This window comes from Saimiri boliviensis, chromosome 5, assembly GCF_048565385.1.
Source record: "Saimiri boliviensis isolate mSaiBol1 chromosome 5, mSaiBol1.pri, whole genome shotgun sequence".
NCBI lineage: Eukaryota > Metazoa > Chordata > Mammalia > Primates > Cebidae > Saimiri > Saimiri boliviensis.
This window is the reverse complement of record NC_133453.1, coordinates 34,892,397-34,914,307: the sequence shown is the minus strand read 5'-3', so window position 1 is coordinate 34,914,307 and position 21,911 is coordinate 34,892,397. Positions and strand designations below refer to the sequence as shown.

The window sequence follows — 21,911 nt, the reverse complement described above, 5'->3', positions numbered from 1 at the left end:
AGGGGGCACCCTCCTGCCAGGGACCGAGCCCACAGTGGACACGGTGCCCGTGCAGCCCATCCCAGCCTACTGGTATTACGTAATGGCCGCCGGGGGCGCCGTGCTGGTGCTGGTCTCCGTCGCGCTGGCCCTGGTGCTCCACTACCACCGGTTCCGCTATGCGGCCAAGAAGACCGATCACTCCATCACCTACAAAACCTCCCACTACACCAACGGGGCCCCTCTGGCAGTGGAGCCCACCCTAACCATTAAGCTAGAGCAAGACCGTGGTGGCTCGCACTGCTGAGGGCCGAAGCAAGAACGGCACCCAAAACAAACAAGAAAGACTGCAAACACGTTGCCTCGATTTTGCACTTTTCTCTCCTCGCCTAGTCTCTGTGTGAACTCTCAGACATCTCTCGCGCGCGTCCCCAACCCCGAGCACTCTTACCAATCCCAACCATCCTCCTTGGGTTCATTTTGGTTTCTGGTTTTTCCTTTTCGTTGATTCCAAACCAACAAACCCAACTCTAATGCTGCATCTTGGAATATCAGAAGAGATCCACTCCCAAGCACTCCACAGCTCAAGGCTCAGCTGGCTTTGTTCCAGAGACTGGTTCACTTGTTTCTTCCCCTCGCCTTATCCCATACCTCCTCTCAGAGGGCAGCCTGCCAGGAGACTTGAGGGGAAGGCTGGATCTGTGTGTGTGTACGTAGTAGACATGTGCGCTTGTGCATAGCTCTCTGTGGGTGTGGGTGTGTGTGTGAGAGGCTGGTTCATTGTGTGTTGGGGGTGGTGAGTGTTCAGAGAGGGCCTCTTTAACTCTTGTGTTACTTCTCCTGCGGTACATTTTACAAGAAAATAATATGCTGTGTAATTTTGTTTACTTGGAGAAGAGATTGAAGCTTTTTGTTGCCTTATCTAGCTCTGGCTGGGTTTCTGTTGGCTGCCATTGTCATCTCCAGGTACCTAAAGAAATAGAGTCCACATGGGATGCCATGTGGCCTGTCTCATCCCTACTCCCCATCCCCAACCCACCTGACCCAAGAGGAAGGTTCCCCTAGCGCACTCAGACAAGACTTCCTTGTCTTCTGGTGTCTTTGAAGTGTCAAGATAACAGCCCCGAGTGTGTGCGGAACCACCTCTCCAGCCCTGAAGCAAGTCTGTCTCATGTTGCCTTATAAAAGAGAAGCTCATAATGAATGTTTAGCTTTTATCAGTTAAGTCCAATCTTGGAATAAGTCATATGGAATAACAAGTCTGGGACTGATGTAGGAAAAGCAGTAGTCTGTTTAAGTTGAGAGCAGGAGGAGGTGAACAAGAGAAGGGAGGAGAAGGAAGAACTGAAAAGCTGTCTCCCCACCCAGGGTGGTTATTGGGCCCAACTTGGGGTGGGGTTGAGTAAGAAAGTTAGAAACCGTATACTTTGGTATTATATTGGTCACTGTTATAGCAGTTGTAAAATATGGGGGGTGGAAAGGATCATTTGCTTTCCTTTCATGGTGTTAATGTGTGCCTGAATCTATAGCCACTAAAATGTAAGGCTGTCTACCTGACTTATTTAAATATGATGAGAGAATAGAAAGTAATCATTTGTTAAGTGTACCAGTGTGCTGCCCCTTAAAGCATTCATGGCATCTGGCAAATAGACCCTCGTAGGCTGGCCCAGCGTATCTAGATGTTGCTGCATCATCGCAGAGAAGGTCTAATGAAGACGTGATCGTTGCTGCTAATGTGTCCTCTCTAAGCAACGTGGGGAGCGGGATGTAAGAGAGAAGTTGCTGATGACACCGTGCAAAAGACGGATTAAATGATAAAGTCAATGTCACGGATAGAAAATGCAAATTTTAAGATTCTCAGTGTACGAGGACTCAGCCTCAGGAGCATTTATTTTTTACCTTGTGCTAAAAATCCACTGAGGAGGTATAAAATTCACTCCAAAGAAGTTTGCCTGGGCCAGAAGCCTCCAGGTTCCTTCTGCAAACAAAATACTAATGATTTTTTTTTTTTTTTTTTTTTTTGGCTGCTTGGGAGAGAGACTTTCAGCATTCTTTCACGATATCCAGATAGGTCCCTCCAGCACACACACACAACTTTTGCATCTGGTTCGTTTCATCCTCCTGAAAGAACAGTGCTCTCCCACTCTTACTCTATTTCAAAGAGCTACTCTGTCTCAACCACAGCAGCCCTGCCAAGAAAAGACAAGATGAAAGGCTGGAGTATGTGCTACCTTGAGATTTTAAGAAGTGTCCTACCTCAGCTGAAGACGGAGAAAGAAACAGGGAGGGGAAAGGGGATCAGAAGCCCAGGGTACCATGTAATGACTAATATGCCAGTCACTAAGGGTTTTTATCTATGGCTGTCCACATCCAGTCATGCGTTTGGGGCCAGGCATTCCTGCAAAATGATTGACATCCCTGTAGGTGCCCCATAGAGGTGTGGCGTCAAGAAATTACACCTGGAAAATCCAGCCAGTGTAGTGACCGGCTGAGTTACCATATACCCTGGGGATTCCCCCTTCTGTAAAAGAAGATGACTACAACTTTGTGAACTTGCTGTATCTTTATCTGATGCCCCAAGTGGCATCATCTTGATGTACATGCCTTAGTTGAGAATATGAGACGGCTCTAATCTTTGTGAATCCCTTCACACTTCAGCTGAGGATGTCACATTCTCTGTCTCTCCCCAGCCCGCAACCTCTGCCCTTGATCTGTCTACCCCAGCAATTTTCATAGTGTTATCCAGGTACTATGCTAAAAGGCCAGCTCTTCTGTAAAATGCCATGCTTCACAGCTTTAAAAAGCAAAATTCTGTATTTCATGGAGGGAGGGAAGGGTCACTCTCTTCTAGGAAAAATAGACTGGAAAGGCGAATGCATGCATGCATGTGTTTGGAGTTGCTCTCAGAAGACAGAGATGATAGCAACTATAAAAATGAATGAATGAATGAATGAGTCGAAGGCCTAGCTTGGGCTGAGAAAGCTTTTGCCTTAGTAGAGGTTTTATGTCAACACCTTCAGGAGGAAAGCCCTCATCCCTGGGTTGAAATCCGCTTCCTCGGTGTTATGCTAGCAAATTGCCATCATCTAGCTGCTGGCAAAGGCAGAAAAAGAAAACAAAAAAATCAGCATTGTCGTTGACAAAACTTGGATGCTGAAGATAAAATAAAATTGTCTTTTCCCTTGTCCCACATTTTTGGGATTAAAGCCAGAATTGAATAGGAAATACAGTAATATTTCTGAGGTTGATAGCCTATCTTTAAGAAGACCCTGTCTTTAAAATGAAACTAGCAGGCAAACACCTAAATAATCAAAAATTACCAAAGAACAACAATGAAACAAGAAAACCTAAAGATTTTTACTTCCTATTCCTATTCTTCTCCTTATTACTGTGACACCCCTTGTGTTGCTCAGTTGCCTGTGTGTCAAGATCACTTGTGGACATTGGAAATTATTTGAAAATGTATTGTGTGGAATGTAATAAAATGATGATATTTTTATACAAACATCTGGGGTTTTTTTTCCCTTTGCCTGTGAGAACAAAGTTGAAATGCAGGTTTTGAGCAAACCGATGCTTCCAAAGTTTACACATCACCTTCTAAGCTACAGGGCATTTCTGTGGGTGGTAGGTGGGTTTTCTCTTTGAGGCTGAATGCCAACTTTTCCTTCTTTTTATTTTTATTACTGCTTGTTAGGATTTTATCCAATTTGTGCAGCTGAGACAACTTTTATGATTGGTGTGGGATTTTGCAAAAGTTGCTAAGTGCTAAATTGCTAAATGAGATTCCACAAAATTTCTCTTGATGACAAATCCCTGGAGATTAGATTCTACTTTCAAAGGACTCCGGGGGAGTGGTACCAGCTAAGCTGAATCCTGTGCTCAGCTCTGTGGAGACAGATCACTTCCTTTGAAGAAGCAGCAGTGACATCTTACCCCTCACCTACCCAATTACTACATCCACAGGGACGTGAATCTCCCATTTACCAGCGCTTTCCCAGACAAAAGGGAACTTGTAGCATGTTCAGAGCTGAAAGATATTCTAGCCTTCATTTTTGAACAGGTAATGAAGATAATTAGATGATGACTGTGGACATGGAACTATCAGAGTGGAACATTTTATAAAAGGAACACTAAAACTTTGAGGCGAGGTGCTTGGGGAAACTTAAAAAGTCAGGTCTTTCTTGATAAGTATTTTTCTCTGGTTCTCCTCTTTGGATAGTGACCTAGTTATATAAAATATTTCTATCGGAAGGGGACTGGGTTGAGCAGGGTGGGGGAAAATCTAGGAAAGACAACCTCCCAGCAGTTCATGGTTTCTAGACAGTGGTCAAGAAGAGGTCACAGTAATCCTATTTGCAGATAGGATTCCAACTACCCCCATTCATGGAATGTATCGGAGTTCTTCTGACAACCTGGGAGCCCTCCTGAGGGGTCCAAGAACCATCCTTAAAGGTCCTGAGAAAATGTGCATGTTCAGAAGATCCTATTTCTGCCAGAGCTCTGCTTTTCTTCCTATCCAAACCCAGATCCAAGAAGGCGTGCTTTTTACAGCTGTAAAACCTGTCCAAGTGCTGCTAAAAGGAGACAGGCTTCTGGTTTTTAGATCTTATTGGAAGTTCTGTTAGTACAGATGGTTCAGTATGGATGTCACTATCTGTCCTTTGCAGGAGTGCAGGAGAATAAAGTAGAATGTCTGTGATCAGAGCATTTTTTGTTTCCCCAATGACAAGCTCAATCACGTCTTTTGTCTAAGTAACATTTGGCTTTCCTTAACGCCATTTGTTCCCATTAGTAAAGAATGAAGTGAAAACAAAAGTGTTTTGTTCAAAAGTGTTTACTTCAAACAACATGACCCAGGCTCAGTCAACATTTCCTTGAGCTGACCTGGGACCCAACTTGCCAGACTGAACTACGTTAGTCCTCACCTATGCTTCATTAGCATGACTGTTTTGGAGCCACCTCTGGGAATTTTCCCACCTTGGTTCTAGTCCCAATACTTATTTTAAGGGTACTGACTCCCCCTAAAAGGGCAAAGACTGTTAGGACTCCAGTCTTAGATGTCAAACACGGCACTGTCACTGCCAAACACCCCTCAGCGTGGCAGTTCGTAGGTAGCCCAAGTATAAATGTTCAGAAATTGTTTCCATGGATCGTAAATACCAGATGTCTAGGCCTAGGTTGGTCTGTTTCTGCTCCTGCCTGGTCCTTTATGATGGTTTAAGTGTGTGTTCTTGCTTCACCCACTGCCCTCCTAGTTTAGATAACCGAAGCTCAGCCAAGCTGATGTAGCTCGGTGTTTGTTTGCCTTGCCCCTCTTCACTGCCTCCGCAGTTGTTTTGCACCAATGTGTGGTCTTCCTGTAATCTCTGATGAAAAGAGCTACATCCTGAAGTTCTGATTTGCCTACATTGAGGGCTCTACATCTGAGCCAAACTGCAGACCTATAGGTGAGGGCTTGTTTTTCCCTCTAATTGTGCAGATTGCTGGGGCCCTCACAGCTGTAATTTGCCTTTCATCCACTTTAGTGACAGCCCAAAGAAAACACAAAACAAACCCAACCAGAGAAAAAGTCGGGGAGAGGGGAACACCAGTTGATGATCTTACAATCAGCAGGGAAAAGGATCGCCTTATGTAAATAAATTAGTAGCTGGGAATAGTGTAGGATTTAATTAAGCCAAACATAGATCAGGTGCACAGAGTGTTTATAGAGGTTGGATACAATCAGAAACCCACACCCTTAGGGTTCTTCTAGCCACAAGCCTGGGCTAGAGTACGTTTGCCCTGACTGCTTGGAGGTGTTGTTTGAACCCTAACCTAAACACTGAGAGACAAGACTTGGGAAATCGCCAATGTCAAAACCTTATTTAGCATAGTATGGAACAGTGGAGAATCTAGGTGCTTCAGCACAACCAAGCAGAAGCCATTCTTGCCCCAAGCCCAGTGGATAAGAAACCTAGAAGCATCTCCTCTATACTATGTAAAACAGTTGTTGTTGGGCCTTTTCTGTCACTTACCTCCAAGAGCCCCCCAGAACTAAAGTCCTGTGGGCATTGGACCAAGAAATAGGAAAGACCGTTTGAAGAGTCAGCAACAGAGGTACTGCAGGGAGGACTGAGTGTTACATGGGAGAACCTCTTGGAGTTTCATTTTTGCTTGAGAGCTTATTGATACTGATGATACAGGGAGGTTGTTGGTGGGAGACTTTTAGGATAGTAACTGGCTGGGTTTCTTTAACTCACAAGTTAAACATGTTCAAAAAGTACAATAATACAGAAAAAGCAAAAGTTCATTTTGTTGTTGACCAATTCCAGTCTCTTCCCCAGAGGTAACCACAAGGGATAGTTTGAGGAATGTGTTTCCAGGCTTTGTTTTATACCTTTACAAACATGTATGTTCATGTTGAGTTATGTGGTCTGGTTAAGCTGGGGTTTAGTTTGGTTCGTTTGGTTTTGTGTAAATGGTAGCATAGCGTTTGCTTACTGTATTGGATGACTTGCTTCTTTTCATTTGACATCTTGAGGGTAATTCTGCACATACCAATGCTTCAACCCCATCCTTTTTATCTGCAGCATAGCATTCCATATTGTGTTGATATACCAGAATGTATTAACTGCTCCATTGCTGATGAGTATTCAGATTGTTTCTAGTTTTTTTACTATTATAAATAATACTGCAGTGAATATCCTTGAAATTGCTTCTTTGGGCACACGTTTTTCAAAGGATACAATTTCTGGGTCAAACACATACCTGTTTTCATTTTAGTAGGTGCTGTAAATGGCTGAGGTTTGTCGTTTAAAGTGAACCTGTTCTTGCTTGAGAGCATAGTGGAAACTAATGGACATCCTGGCTGTAGAACCCCTGCCACATTAGCTCAACCCATGGGGTCTCTATGCCTATCTCTCTTTCTGTACAGTGGGTGTGCTGCTCACAAGAGAAGACCTTAGGCACTTTTAGCTGAAGGGAATTTTAAACTCAGGAAGTGTTTCTTCAGAACTTTTTAACTACCAACTTATGGGGAATATGGGCCTGACTCTAAGTGGCAGCTCCCCAGAGCTGTGGCGGCTGTGTCACTGGAGTTAATTCTATCCCTGGGTTCAGCAGGCAGAGTCCTGTTCTCCATGATTAATGAGTTCCACTTGGTTTCTTCAAAGAGTGACTATGCTGTGCCTTGCTGTTATTTATTTATGTTTTCTACTAAAAAATTTATGTAAAAAACATCCTTTAAGGTCAGTATGCAGCATTGTGCTGCAGACTAAACTATTCCAGCAGCCAGAGGTAAACCTACACACCAAGAAAAAGTCTCAAATTTGGGAGGCCTTGGACCCCAGGCCCCCACTCTGGCCCTGAGAGGAGCAGAACCTGTGAACTTCCTTCTGAGGAAGTTCAAGGCTGCAATACCCAAAGAAAAGGCACTAGGAGTGAGGTGGTTTTCCAGTGGGATGCTTATAGGCACGGGCAAAGCTACTAGCCCCACAGGGGCCAGTAGTAAGGAATGGCAGGTGGAGGAGAAGCCCAGAGATCTGTCAGTCTAAACACAATTTCTAGCAAAAGCACTGCCCCCATTTCTACAGTGTGCTGAGAAAAGGGGATCATAATAAAGTGACTTTGACTTTGAATGTCTATGGCTATATATGTCCTGTGTGGGCTTTCTCTGACCTGTCCATTGCCTCTTGGGCATGGGGCAAGAGTATTTAACTCAGGCAAGAAAGCAGCATGAATTGAGGTCTGGATAAACTAGAGTACATCTGTCTGTCTGTCTCTCTCTCTCTGTCTCTCTCTCTCTCTCTCTCTCTCTCTCACACACACACACACACACACACACACACACAGTGCCTTGTTTTGTCTTCTCTGTGTAATTGTGCAAAATTAAATCCTTTAAATATCATGAACATTCCCCAAAACAAAGGCTCTGCTCCAGAATCGGAATGATAATAGACCATACCATGGCTTTCAGCAATACCAGTTTCTTTTTCCAGCAGCAGGACTCATTAACAGGATACCTTAACTGGACTTCCTTGCAACTTATTAAAGAGCAGCCAGCTCCAGTAATTATGGGCAAGCAGAAAGCCTCGAGCCAGAGGTGGCCTTGACCAAAGTCTCCATCTCCAAAGCTTGCTAGCTATTGAAGCTTCATGTAAGCATAAAGAACCTTTTTGTCTCTTTGTGTTTTCTTACTGCCACCCAGGACCTGTGAGAAGGGGCATGAGGATTTCAGGGGCTGGTGGGGGCCTTCCAATGGCTTCTCTAGGGCAACCCCCCAGCTGGCATTGAGAGTGAGATGGTAGTCATTAGGACCTAGATGAGGCCAACATGGGTATGCCAAAGGAGCCCCAGAGATGCCTCATCCACCTTGGCCAACTGTGACTCAAGAGTGAATCCCATAGTAATATTTACAGGGGCCCTGGCCCCACAAGCCCTTCACTGCTTTCTGGCTCCGCACCTCCCGCTAGGGCCACGGTCTGCACTTCCTCCTCTGGAGGAGGAGTTGGTCACCACCCATCTGCCTTTGTGCCAGGTGTAGTTTGTCTCCAACCTCCAAACTCCTTTCTGTACCTTCCCCATCTCTTGGTGACCCCTTTTCTTCTTTGGCATCCTTCCACTTTCCCTCCCCCTTCCTCCACCAATGCCTTCTTCAGAAAAGCATGGGTCAGATTCCTTCACACAAATGCTGCACTACCTCCTCCAAGAATTGCATTTTTACAGGGGACCACACCTGAAGCCAGTGGAATTAGTCTCAGTAATTACGGTCTTTGGCCACCAGCAAGCCATTGGGGAAAATCATCTCGTGAGTGGGCAGAGAGAGGTACCTTTTTGGTACCTGTAAAATGATGTCACAGAGTCATTCATTCTCATTCATTCTTGTGTTCAGAAGAGCCCAGCTTTTAGTGTAGTGAATTCTCTTAGGGACATACAAGTGTCCAGTTTTTTTTCAAGGACCTACAAAATCAGAGGAGCTATCTTTAAGCAAACATTATTCCACACATGGGAAGTGGATGCAGTTTTGATTCAACTCCATTTCTCTCACTTGTCCAAGGTTGTACCAAACCACTCCATCTGAGTGACATCGTGATGTCTGTAACATGCACACCTCAAATACTGGAACTAGAGGAGAGGAGAAATTTCAAAGCCCACTGGAAAAAATTCCCTGAAATATGAAGATATATGACTTTTCCCCCTAGCATCTCAGGAAAAAATAAGACTGCAGAAGCAGGGAGAAGACAACAGGCTTTCCCTGAAATGTTGTTTTTCCCGGAAGGTAGCCAACAAAAGAAGTGAAAAGAGCCAATTTCTTGTTCACATTGCTACTTACAACAATGGAGAATCGCTGATTTTTAAAGACATGGGGTAAAAAAGAGGTTCTAGTATTTCTCTTCATCAGTTTGGCTGTGTTTTTCCAGTTCACACAATGGTGAAGCCTGTCTTTATAGCTAAACATGTCTCTAGCTAGATTTTTCTTCTTTTCATGCCATTGTTGGGGCTCAGAGGAGACATTCTGGCCTCAGCTGCTCATCCGCCTCCACACTTGAAAGTATTACTAGGTCATTTCACAGTCTTCTTGTTTGCAGTCAGTATTTCCAATTCTTTTTAGTGTTTCCTTCTAGTTATTCCACTAAAAATAATAGAAACGAATGGCTGCATTCAAGATCAAACTCTTCCAAGCCCCTTGCCATTTTTTGTCCTACTTGAAACCATTCAAAAAATTCCAAAAGATATTTTTCCATGACCTTGCCTAGATTTGGCTGTAGCCCAAGAGATAAAAACTCATGATAAAGGCTCTTCTGATGGTGCTTCTAAACTCTAGCCAAACCCAGCAAGGAACGAATGGCTCTCAAGTAGCCTGACTTTTTAATGGAGGAGATTTGGCAAAGTTTAGATCAACATCTGAACGTTTGGCTCCTCATTGTAACTTGGATGAACAAACTGAATTGGGAAATTAAGTGTGGTGGGGAAGGGGGACCTTCAGCCAATACTAAATATTAAACTGAATTAAACTGAATTTTGAAGTGCCAAGAGGAATCTCCTTAGCCCTTTGTTATTTATCTTTTACTGAGGTGTCAGTGTTGTATTTCCTGCTGGGATTAAAGGAGAATGGCTGAGAGAAGTTTCTGGAGGCTACTCCCATCTGAAAAATCCAGTGATTTAACTGGCTCGTGGGGTTTAGAAACCTGGAATGAAATTCAGCAAAGGCACTAAGTGGCCAAGAGCTTATCCCAGATAAATCACAGCCCCCAAACAAGGTGTTGAAAATCTGTGGCTTAACTCTCGGTTCTACTGCTGATTTATTCAATGACTTATTGCTCTTCTCTACCCTCCCTCGTCAATTTCATCTCTAAAGTCAAAGTGATGACACCAAGTACCTGTGAAAATGAATGATTTCAGTGGTTTCCTGTGTAAGAGGCTCTTCGATCTTTGCCTTCAAGGCTGGTTAAGTGTGGTGGGTTAAGTGGATGTGCTAGGACTGGCTTTCCATGAGGTTTTATCAGCCCAGCCTCAGTTAACATGGAGGCTTAAAACTATGGGCACAATTTGCCCACTTTGTCAGTTCCTTAGTCACCGATTAGCAGGACTGAGTCCTGAGCCAAATGGGCAAGTACTGAATACATGGAACCTCATGGGTTCCCTTGTCCTGTCCTTTCCATGGTCTTCTCTTTCCATACACACCTTAAAACAAATGGCTTCAGGGAGTGACCACTCCCAGGACAGGACAGAGCTAGAGTGAAGAATGGGGCAGTGAGCATCGTGGGGCGTGGGGCGATGGAGCCCTTTTGTTCAGAAGTTGCCTTGTCTCCCTCAACCATCACCCTCTTCAGAGAGCCTGCATCAGAAAGGCCCTCATACCTTTCTTAGTTCCTTCCTGTAGAGATAAGGGAATTCTAGAGCAGGGGAGAGCATCCGTTTTTAGTTTACAGAGAGGCAAACGGAGACCCAGGGAGGTCCATGACTGGTCACGGCTCTGACACCTGAGGCAGAACCAGATGGGAGGTGGGCACCCCACCCCCAGCCGAGGGCCTCCACATCCCACACCCCTCCCTTCAGTGCAGGGTGGTGCTGCTCCTGGCCGGGCTTCCGGGTGTCTCAAGAGCAGTGGCTTCTTAATCCACTGCTCAGGGTTGGCATGGAAGAGACTCTTCAAATAAACGAGCATGTCAGTGACCTGAAATGATCTGTGTACGAGTGTCCCAAGGGCTGTCTTAAATTATTTATCCAAAAGTAACCATTGGTTTGGGGCAGACTTCTTGCTCTTCTGGCCATATTGTGACAGTGTTAAGTCCAATACACTCACAGTAAACACAGAGTGAAGGCTGCGAATTTTCTGTAAGAAACTGCAGAAAAGCAAACTAATGAAGGAATGCTAATCCCAAATAATCTTAATTTAGAAGAAGGAAGAAAATGAGGGAGAGAGGAAAGATAAAAAAAATTTGTGTGTGTGTCAAAGGGAGGGGAAGAGAAAGAGAGGGAGGGAGGGAGGGAGGGAGAGAGAGAGAGACAAGCAGAGAGAGAGAGAGGGAGAGAGAGAGAGAGAAAGAAGAGAGAGAGAAAAAAAAATGAATGGGAAGGGCCATAAGAGAGGGTTTTCTTATCTGAGGACTAAATCATTCTCAGTAGGAATTTCCAGGCAGCTGATTGGAGTGTCATGGGGGTGTTTCCCTTGAGTAGCATGTGTGGTCTTACACTGTCAGGCAGTGTTCCAGGGAGAAGCTTACTTCATTAGAGGAGGTTGGGTTTGTGACTGGGTATGGCTGTTCACCTTTTGTGCCATAGTGTTGCAATTTACTAACAAGCACGCCAGAGAATAATTGACTCTTCTAGGGTGTAGAAAGTTTCTGGAACAGTCCTGGTGGCTGTTTTCATAACTAGCCACTCTGGTCTCTCACTCCAAAAAAATCAGGACACAAGAGGAGAGGAGTGAAACCTTGAATCATGCTTCACCTTGTACCTACTCTGGCTCTCAATGATGCAGAGAGAAGGGAAACTGACCAAAACAAGGTGAATTTTTGGCCTGAGACTGATCTCCATATGAAAATGACCAGGGTTTTGAGAAGTTGGGTTGTACTTGTTTTTAAGCAGTAGCTACTGTGCCCACTTGATTACTCAAGCTCTGTAAAGCCCCTTCCTGTCATTCATTCGGAGTTGACCTCTCTCTCTCACTGTGCTGGCCTGCTACAGCTGGGGAAGGGGACAGGTGTGGGGGAGTATGAGGACAGAAGTCTGACTCTCACACAGATATGCACAAGGTAGAAGACTGATGGCAAGGCAAGGCAACCTCTTTGAATTCTTTGACGAGTCTGATACAAATGAATGCAAACCAAAAACCAAGGGATCAGGTGCCATGTTTGAAAGTTTTTTTTATCAATCACACAGATAAAGGAGATAGAAATTCCCCACTGCTCACCTTGCAGCAGCCTCAATTCCAAAGTACTCTCCTCCCCACTCCCACATTTTCCTTCCTGGTTGTGGCTTAGGCTCATCCACCCAATCCCTGCCCTGGACTCCAGCAGCACTTGGGAGTCCTGTCTGCAATGCCTCGCTTTCTTTCATGCTAATTTGGTATGGGTGTCTTCACCTTCCAACTACACTGAAGGGCCTTGATGGTAGACACCTGGTCCCTTACGTCTTTATTTTCCAAAGTCCTCAGTATGTTTCCTGGGCATGCAGTAAGCCCTCTTACTAAGTGGTGTTGGATTGGTTTATTGGCTAATGAAGACTGCCCTTGAAGAACAATGTAATTTAGTTTCCTCCTCTGAGTGACGCCTATCATGGAAAGCATTAAACCCCAAACTTCAGACCCCCACATCTTCATGTTCATGAGAAGCCCCTCAAACCCTTACCCCATCAAAGTGGTGAGCCACTGAAACAGGCAACCAAAGTGTGTATCCAGCCAACCCGATTCTGAGATAAGGAAGACTCTTTTTTTCTATTAGAAGGGGGCAGTAAGGATGTGGTGGTAGTTCCAGTACCCCAGCCACACCCAGAGAACTTGAATGCAAACTGGGGATCCCTCCTGGCCCTAATACAGCATTAGAGAGTCAGTATTTGTAGTCAGACTGACCTGAGACTGAATCCACACAGGGGCCTAGAAGGAAACAGGGTCATAGGAGTACAAAGGTTGAAAGTGGAAGTCGTATGGGTGGTAAGATCCCTTCCTGACCTGTGTTCTTCTAGAGGTGTGGTCCATTCCACTCTCCCTAGCCCATCTCACACTCACAAACACAGCCACCCACTAAAACAGAGTCCTGGAAGTTCCTCTCCAAGTTTTTCCCCATTAAAAACAAAATTCTGAGTCAGTCCCTGGTTCCTTTTTCCCACTCTCTGCTGATGTCTGCCCTGACTTCCACAGCTAGGTCTGCCATCCTGTGGCTGCCATTTCCCCTTTCCAGGGAGCTGTTGCCTCTGCCGTCGTCTGCCCTGGGGTCCTAGCTCATCATTCTGCCTCTTGCCTCCCAGAGGCCAGTAGCTTTACCCCTCGGTTTTCCTGGTAGCAACTCACCCGCCCCACCTTGCCTTTGTTTTGCTAGAACTACAGGGACCTGGGGGGAGAACCACATTCCTTCCTGCCGGCCTCCTAAGGAAACAGGCTGCAGGTTACCTACCAGGCTCAACAGAAAAGGAAAGTGGCCGAAAAAGGGCAAAGACACTTTTGAGAGAGAGAAAACCCTTAATCAAACGCAGATATCAAAAATATTAGCAAGGGAACTAGAGAAAATTGCTATCAAAGTAAATGGCTTTTTGTACAAACGTTCCCTCTATTTGTGTTTTCCCCAGTGTGCCATTCTTTCTTTAAGGCTTGGTGAACAGATGCGCTTTTGAAAATGTTGATTAACTTATCCTTTTTTCGACCCCTTCCCACTCACTCAAACTCAGAGGAACAGTGATTATACAAAAAGCCAAGTCAAGCCACTGAAGGGCCCTTCTTCACCTTAAGTAGCCTTTGATTCTCCAGGTGCAGAAATCTCAGCTGCATCTGGGAAATTGATTTCATTGAACCTTAGAAATGGGCCAGTTCTTAGGAAATCATCTCATCCAGTCCTCTGCCTCCAGAGACAAGAGGCTGTGATCTCCTGGGGTAAAATATTCTCAAAATCATTAGCATCCTTTTACCCTTTTTCTTTCAAGATCAATGCCATCTTCACCCCTTTCCAGACAGTGATCTCTGGTATCCTAAGACTTTTTCCCCGAGGGTGTGAGATGGAGCAAGATGGCATTCTAGTCTCCAAGAATTCATCACATCCTTGGCAGAAGCCAGATCCCTAAAAGCAAGCATAGGATTTGGCCCAGAAGTCACTGGCAGGAGCCATGTGGTTCTCCTCCTAGGCTGATTCACATATTCTTATCCAGTGTTCTGCATCTTTTACCCGTGAAGATGTTAAGACATATGAGCAGCCCATCAAACCAATTAATTGTTGGAAATGTGATGGTTTTCTTCCATGTTGGTTTTTTTTAATATGGAAAAAACCCTCTGGGTTGACTTTCACAAGCTCGATTTGATCCCTGTGACAAACACCACCTGCCTCTTGTTGATTCATGTTCACATTTCCCTTCCAAGGAAACAACCTGCTCTGTTGGGACCTGGAGAAGAATGCAGGGAATGGGCATTGAGGTGGGGAGGCTGACGTGGCCTGCAGGTGCCAGTTGCTGTGCTACAAACATGCCAGGAACGGGCTGGAGGTACAGAGGATGGGTGCCACATGGCATCAGTCTTTTCAAGTGGGGCCTGACAAGTTGTTTTGTGCAGCCCTTCCTAGTGACCGAGGGGATGAGAATGTGCTTTAGCACTTTGGCCAGAAAGACTTCTAACATGATTAAAACCATGGCCTCCAGGAAAAGACTGAATTTCAAATGTGACAGTGATGGATCAATGCTCAGTTCAGATCATGGTCAAGTAGATCTTCCCTGAGCTGGAGTGCTGATGAGGGAAGCTTTCGGGATGGTCTAAACTTCTTTTTCCCCCTCTTGCCTGATACTTCAACTGTTTGGGATTTCGATTTTCTCTTAAGCCGTGATTTTTGGATTTCAACTTGTAGCAGTGACTTCAAGATTGTTTATCTGATTTGGAGGAACAAAACTCTGAGAGGGCCACACACATTCACTGGGGCCATCTTGAGCTTGTTGCTTGGAAAGGCATAATTAGCTTATGAGATAGGAAGAAATGAAAAGCTGCTGTTTGCCATGTATTTGATGTTCTCTATTGATGTTTTGCCATTTTAGACAGAATAATTTTCATTGGTTCCGATTTCTATAAGTTGGACAGCACAGTGAATAGAGAGACCCGTATCACCACCCTCCCAAATTATCATGAAAAAGACAGAGATAGATGGTGATAATACAGGAGAAAATTCAGAGTAAATTAACTTAGCCTGGCTAGTCAGATTGGTTGCCCGTCTTTGATCTATTCTAAACCATGAAGAAAGCCAATAGGAAAAACAGACTTGGGAAGAAGACGAGAGATATTAGCACAGATATGTGAAGGTCAACAGGCATTATGACATGCCTTCCAGTTCTGCTCTTAAATTAAAACATATAATGATCAAACAAGACGTCCTTAAACTACCATATGTTTACATGAAATCCAAAGGAGAAAGACTCTGCTGCGTTTGTGCCCACTGAGATGCGTTCCCATGAAGAGGTGCAGCAAGCTATACTAAATGGACATCCCAGTAATGGCAGCTGCTAGTGGGCATAAGATGCCATTGAAGGTGCCTTAAATAAAACCTGTGTTCATAATGAATGCCAGTCATTAAAACAGCACAGTGGCAGGGGTTGCTTGGTACTGAAGACCCAGACTTTTTTCCTATTTCTGTGTTACTGGTTGTGGTTGAAGGAAGATGCAGGTCATCTAAAGGAAAACAATCCAGTAATACACATACTGAATGAGCTAGAAGTGGTGGTGACTCTCTAGCTGCCTGCCAGAATGGGGAGTCGTTCTCGGAAAGATTGCCTCTCTGCCTTTTAGCCATGGTGATAGAACTTGTTATTAACTTGTTTTTATTTCCTTTATATTATAGTGGACATCCCAGAAATACATGAGAGAGGATATGAAGATGAAATTGATGGTGAGTATGGTTATGATTTAGCAGGTAATCATGAAATTCAAGCTTGATTATAAAGCCATCAACAAAAATAATGCCCAGGGTATCAGAGGACCAAAATTTAGAACTATCCATCAGAAACATATAAAAGAATCTGCAGAAAAATGAGGGAACCATCAATGGATCTGTCAGGGTCAACTTTAGAGGTTTAGAAAGTTTATTGAGTTCCCTCTGCCTAATCCGAAACAGATCCCCTCTTTCCAGCAACTTTTTACCTGGATGGACTTCAAATCTGAATAAATCCTTTCAAAGTGAAAGATCAACTCCTCTGTATGTGTCATTGCTTGAACGTTTTGACCTTCTCCCAAAAGTGGCCTAGTGAGCGAGCATAAATGTGAATATTCTCCCAGACCTGCTGTGGTTTCTGGTTCCCTGGCTAGAGGGGAAACTTCTTCAACTATTCAAGACTCCAATTTGGAGCTTGTTGCAAGATTTAGGTTTCTTTTTCACACTGCCCATCTCATATCTTTATATTTATTCCAAGCTCTATTTTTCCACTGCAAATACACATACTTCAAGAGGCTAGAGGGCTGCTGAGCAAACATGTAGATGTAATTTCTTTTCTCAACTCAGAATAGCACAGGTCTCTTTCTGGGCTTCTCTGAATGCCAGAGTTGATCTCCAAGAGGCTCAACAGCAAGATTCCACTTAAATAGTAACTGTAGAGCAAGATTAATGTATTTAAGAAGAGCAGTTTATAGAGCAGCTGCTTTTAACCTGCCCTTAATCAGAAACTTTATGCGTAGTTATAGAAACTGGAGTGACTAACCCAAACAGCACCTTGTTAACTGACTGCAGACTCTCCCTGCAAAACACAGTCCAACACTCCTTTTATGGGCAAAAGTGCGCAACTGACCTACATGGAGAGGCTGCAGTAGATCAGGCAGAAGAGCACTGGGATGGAGGAGAAAGGGCAATGGGTAAGGAGACAGAAAGCCTAATTTCCATTCCTACTTTAACTGCTTGCTAAGTCTGTGACCTGGAGTGAGTTACCTAGTCGCCTAATTTCTTTAACCCTCAGTTTCTTCACCTATTAAAAATATATATAATATCCTGCCTTCTTCATGGGATTATTAGGAGATTTCAAAAAATGATGCCCAGATGGGGGCATGCCTTGGCCACACTGTGGAAACGTAATTAGATTCATCTGCTAGAGCTTCCAGCACAGAGTACCACCAACTGGGTGGCTTACAACAGAGATGCATTTTCTCACAGTTCTGGAGGCTAGAAATTTAAGATCAAGGATGTGGACAGAGTTGGTTCCTTCTGAGGGCTGTGAGAAAGGATCTCTTCTAGCTCTCTCTCCTTGGCTTGGAGATGGCTGTTTTTGTGTTTGCATGATGTGTGTGTGCGTGTGTGTCCCCTTTTTCTAAGGATACTGCTCTTATCAGATAAAGGCCCACCCTCATGGCCTTATTTTAACTTGATTACCTCTGTAAAGGCCCTATCTCCAAACAAGGTGGTGGGGGTTAGGACTTCGACATGAATTTAAGCAGCTGGGAGGGGGATACAGTGCAACCCATAACGGTAAGGCATGATGCCTTACTATTAAAAGAGGTCTGGTGGCTGGGAAAAATCTGCTGCTTATATGGCCAGGAATGCCAAATGAGGAAACTCATCATGTGCAAATAGTCCCAAACTGTCCTTTCATTAACTTGAGGAGATTGGAAAGGAGGAGTACAGCGTCACCTTGAACCCAAGGCCATCTCAGGTGCTGTAGAGGCACCCCCAAAGTTGCTGTTAAAATCCAAGCTTACCTAAGTCAAATTATTTAACTATTGGACACTTAGTACTTACTATGTGCCAGACACCAAGCACTTTACAAATATTAGTTTGTTAATCCTCCTGACAACCCAGTTGAGGTAGATTTTACTATTATCCTCATTGGAATGAGGTGAAAACTGAAGCAAAGAGAGGTTCAATAGCTTGCCCAAAGTTACAGAGCTAAGATGTGGCAAGGCTGGGCTTTGAACCCAGAGAGTCTAATTCCAGAGTTGCTGCTGCTAACTACTGTGCTCTGAAGAGCCTCCGGGCTGGGGAAGCTGAGTCACTTCACCGTGACATAGTAGTGCCTGCAATCTCTCATGTATTTTATGTATCGTAGACGAGTACGAGGTGGACTGGAGCAATTCTTCTTCTGCAACCTCAGGGTCTGGCGCCCCCTCGACTGACAAAGAAAAGAGCTGGCTGTACACGCTGGATCCCATCCTCATCACCATCATCGCCATGAGCTCGCTGGGTGTCCTCCTGGGGGCCACCTGCGCAGGGCTCCTGCTCTATTGCACCTGTTCCTACTCAGGCCTGAGCTCCCGAAGCTGCACCACGCTGGAGAACTACAACTTCGAGCTCTACGATGGCCTTAAGCACAAGGTCAAGATGAACCACCAGAAGTGCTGCTCCGAGGCATGACGGATTGCACCTGAATCCTATCTGACATTTCATTCCAGCAAGATGGGCTGGGGAAAATTACATTTTTTTTTTCCTTTGGAAACTGAATGCCATAATCTCGATCAAACCGATCCAGAATACCGAAGGTATGGACGGGACAGAAAAGCGAGTCGCAGGAGGGAGGGAGATGCAGCGCACAGGGGATCATCACCCCACTAGGACAGTGGCTGTCATTGCAGGAACGGGCCGTGTTCTCTGCTGGGACAAAACAGGAGCTCATCTCTTTGGGGTCACAGTTCTATTTTGTGAGTTTGTTATTATTATTATTATATTTTATTTCTTTGGTCTGTGAGCAACTCAAAGAGGCAGAAGAGGAGAATGACTTTTCCAGCGTAGAAGCGGAGCAGTGATCACTATTCTCCGCTTTCTCTTTCTAATCAACACTTGAAAAGCAAAGCGTCTTTTCAGCCTTTCCATCTTAAGAAATAAAACTCAAAGCAAGCCGTCCAGTTCATCCCATCCTCTGATTGTCTTATGACTTAAGAGATTTACTGTGGTGTAGGTTCTGCCAGCCGACCCTACAAGCTGCCGCTTCCAGTCCTAGCATTTAAGTAGGATGTTGTTGCCTTTAACTTTTTTTATCCAGGGGAAAATTGCCATTTTAGGGTCAGCATGAACAGCTTTTTCTTGGATGCGATTTAAAACAAACCAGAAAGGAAATTTCACACTTCAAAATCCACAGGAGCGTCCGGACGAGCCTTAAAGTGCTTTTGTGAGCGAATAGGAGCCATGCGTTACTCTAGACCCACAGTGTCTGGTGGTGTGGGGCTTCCCTTGTGGGGCTTCTGGTGGTGATTTTGCCTTTTCTTTTCCCTCCTCCATGTTCTTCTAAAACACACACACACACACACACACACACACACACACACACACACACACGTATTTTTCAGGTCTCTAAGCCCCTGGAAAGAGCATTGTGTGATATTCTCAGAGGCAGGGGAAAATAGAGGGATAAACAGAGACTGTTGACATGTTTTCCCCATCAGTGAGACATTGTAACTGGTCACCGCTGGACGGGAAGGAGAACAGCGGAGAGGGAAAGAGAAGCCGCACCTCTGATCATATGAGGGCCAAGGCTGAGCAGTGTAGACAGAGACCCTTCAAAATGCATTTTTCTCTCGAATAGGCTAGCAAACACTGGCTTCTGTTTTGGATTACAGCCACCATTTCGACCTTTCAAGAGAGTCAGAGCTAGGATGTACAAGAATTGATTCTAACCAGAAGTCCGCAAGTACTGTGCACAAGCATGCTAACCACACTGGTTCAGCCTTGAGAGACTTAGGTTCTTATACACACACACACACACACACACACACACTCACATGCACGCACGCACACACACCAATTTATGTTTTTTATTAAGTGCCTTGAAAAAAATGAAGAAAAATGTATTTTCCCTCTATGTAGAAATCAGCGAATATCTTACAAATTAAGGCATTCCTCTTTCCCTTACCCCAGTGGCTCCATTCCAACCCCCAACTCACCGCTGATCCTAATGAGCCCTGCTACCCCAGTGGTAGTCATAGCCCTCCATGACTCTCAACTACTTTTCAAAGGGAGGCATGAGGAATAGAATGAAACTGTGTGAAGGATAAGATTGTTCGCATCAAGATCCAAATCTTGATTTCATATTAACGCCTAAGGATTGCCTGTGTGCTGGATATATATTTGAAACTCAACCAGTATGCCCAGCCTATTGCATATCAACGTCAGACCATTTTTGCTGCTATGGTCACTCATGATTTCATTTGTCTTATACCCAGGTGAAAGGGGAAGGGTGAGTGGGACTGGCTGGTTCCTTTAAATGTTAACTTATGGAAATGCTAGTTCAAATGGTAATGTCACAGTGTTTTGTATGCAGAGCGCAAAAGTTCAGTCAACAGCTATTTATTCATGTGTGTGTGTCTTTGCGCCTTTGAGTTCTCTGTATCTACTGTGTATGTGAATGGTCATGTGGGACTCAGTGGTGGTGTTGTGACTTTGACCTAGGGCCCAAGTGTCACAGCTGATCTTGGCGCTTGGCACTCATTGGCACAGTGGTAGTTAGAGGTGAAAAGTAAAGCTGTCAAGCCCAAGGGCTTAGCTTTAGGGTTCCCCCTGAGTTGGGCCCTCTGGAGAAACAAGACTTCAACTAGCCCCTCTCTTCTTCACCCTCCCATGATATGCAGTGTTCAGAAAGCTGGTAAGTCCTAGGGATTTCTAGAAGTAGCCTGCAGAAGAGGATAAGTTTGAAAGCCTACTCCAGGGCTTCTGATGCTCTTATGCCCAGTGAGCCATTTTACATTTCTCCAAAGTCTAGCCCTGTCTCAGGCCTGCACTTCACCTCTAAGTTATGTACAACTCAACCTGCATCCCTCTAAAAGTCCTGTATCCATATTCACCATTGGCTGATTTGGGGCCCTGAGTGGGCCTTGAATGCTAAACAGAAGCAGGGTGCGCAGGGCTGCATGTAGATACCTCACTAAGGCTGGAGGCTGGTCTGTCGTAAGACAGAAAGAAAAAGAGCTGGGCCCAATTTTGACTTGGCTAGGGGACACCTTGGTGTGTTTGTTATCTTTATCTGTGGGTAGGCTAGCTGACCCGTCTCCTTGAGTCATTCTCTACGGGAAACCCCAGTCCCAGTACTGATCTCCTTTTTGCCTTGTACTAAATGACACATTACCTCCACGCTCTCCCGGACTAGGTGGTCAACAAGGCCACAGGGTTGCTTTCTGTCTGGTGGGGCAGGGGAGTTGACAGGGATGAGGGTCCAAGGAATAAGCATGAATGACAAGAAAACAAGAGAAAGAGTTAACCTGTCACACAGCAGGTTAACTTTTCCAGGGTTTGCAGTTAAAGGTATTCGACCATTCGCTGGCTGAGCCAGATCATGGGAACTTGAGAGCTTTTACTGTGATTCTTCAGTGTAAAAAGTAAACAACAATGTCAAACTGTGTTTATATGATTTGTATAAAGCCTTTTTAAGATTACTATTTAAATAAACATTATGCCAGAGAATTGTCTTTTTTTTTTTTTCTGCATTGTCTTTATTGAAGACAAACAGATCTGGGATAAGAGTGACCAAATTGTTCCACTTTGCATGAGACTTTTGCCGGTTTTTAGCACTGAATGTCCTGTTGAAACAGGATAGTTCCCTTGACCCCTTCACAGGACTTGTGACAGGGTGGCTTACTTAGCCCATAGCTCTCAACCCCTTGTGGGAGGAGAGAACACAACAGAACAGGTGCAGAGGCCAGGATGAGCACTTTTGGGCAACTGGCAAGGGCAGAACTCTGTGCAGGCCCGTGGGAATGTGTAGGGGTTTCCCATGACCCATGGAGTCCCAGAGGGCATATGTTATAGTGCACTCTTTTAGCTTTGCCATCCGTGGATGGCTTAAGTATTAAACAGCTCAGT

At 44.8% G+C, this 21,911-nt stretch overlaps 1 protein-coding gene across 2 annotated transcripts in view; it reads left to right on the top strand.

Annotated features, from left to right (window-relative positions):
• NRP2 (neuropilin 2) overlaps window positions 1–21,512 on the top strand; it is a 117,190-nt gene extending 95,678 nt beyond the window's left edge. Inside the window, exons 17-18 of one of the 2 annotated variants that reach the window (XM_010336410.3) lie at window positions 15,984–16,031; window positions 18,172–21,512. In XM_010336410.3, the coding sequence (XP_010334712.2) occupies window positions 15,984–16,031; window positions 18,172–18,476 (353 nt within the window). In that variant the 3' untranslated portion in view covers window positions 18,477–21,512. Of the gene's footprint in view, window positions 1–2; window positions 3,485–15,983; window positions 16,032–18,171 lie in introns of those variants that run through there. The other variant, XM_074399190.1, reaches the window with a different exon arrangement.
• The last annotated feature ends 399 nt before the right edge of the window (window positions 21,513–21,911 follow it).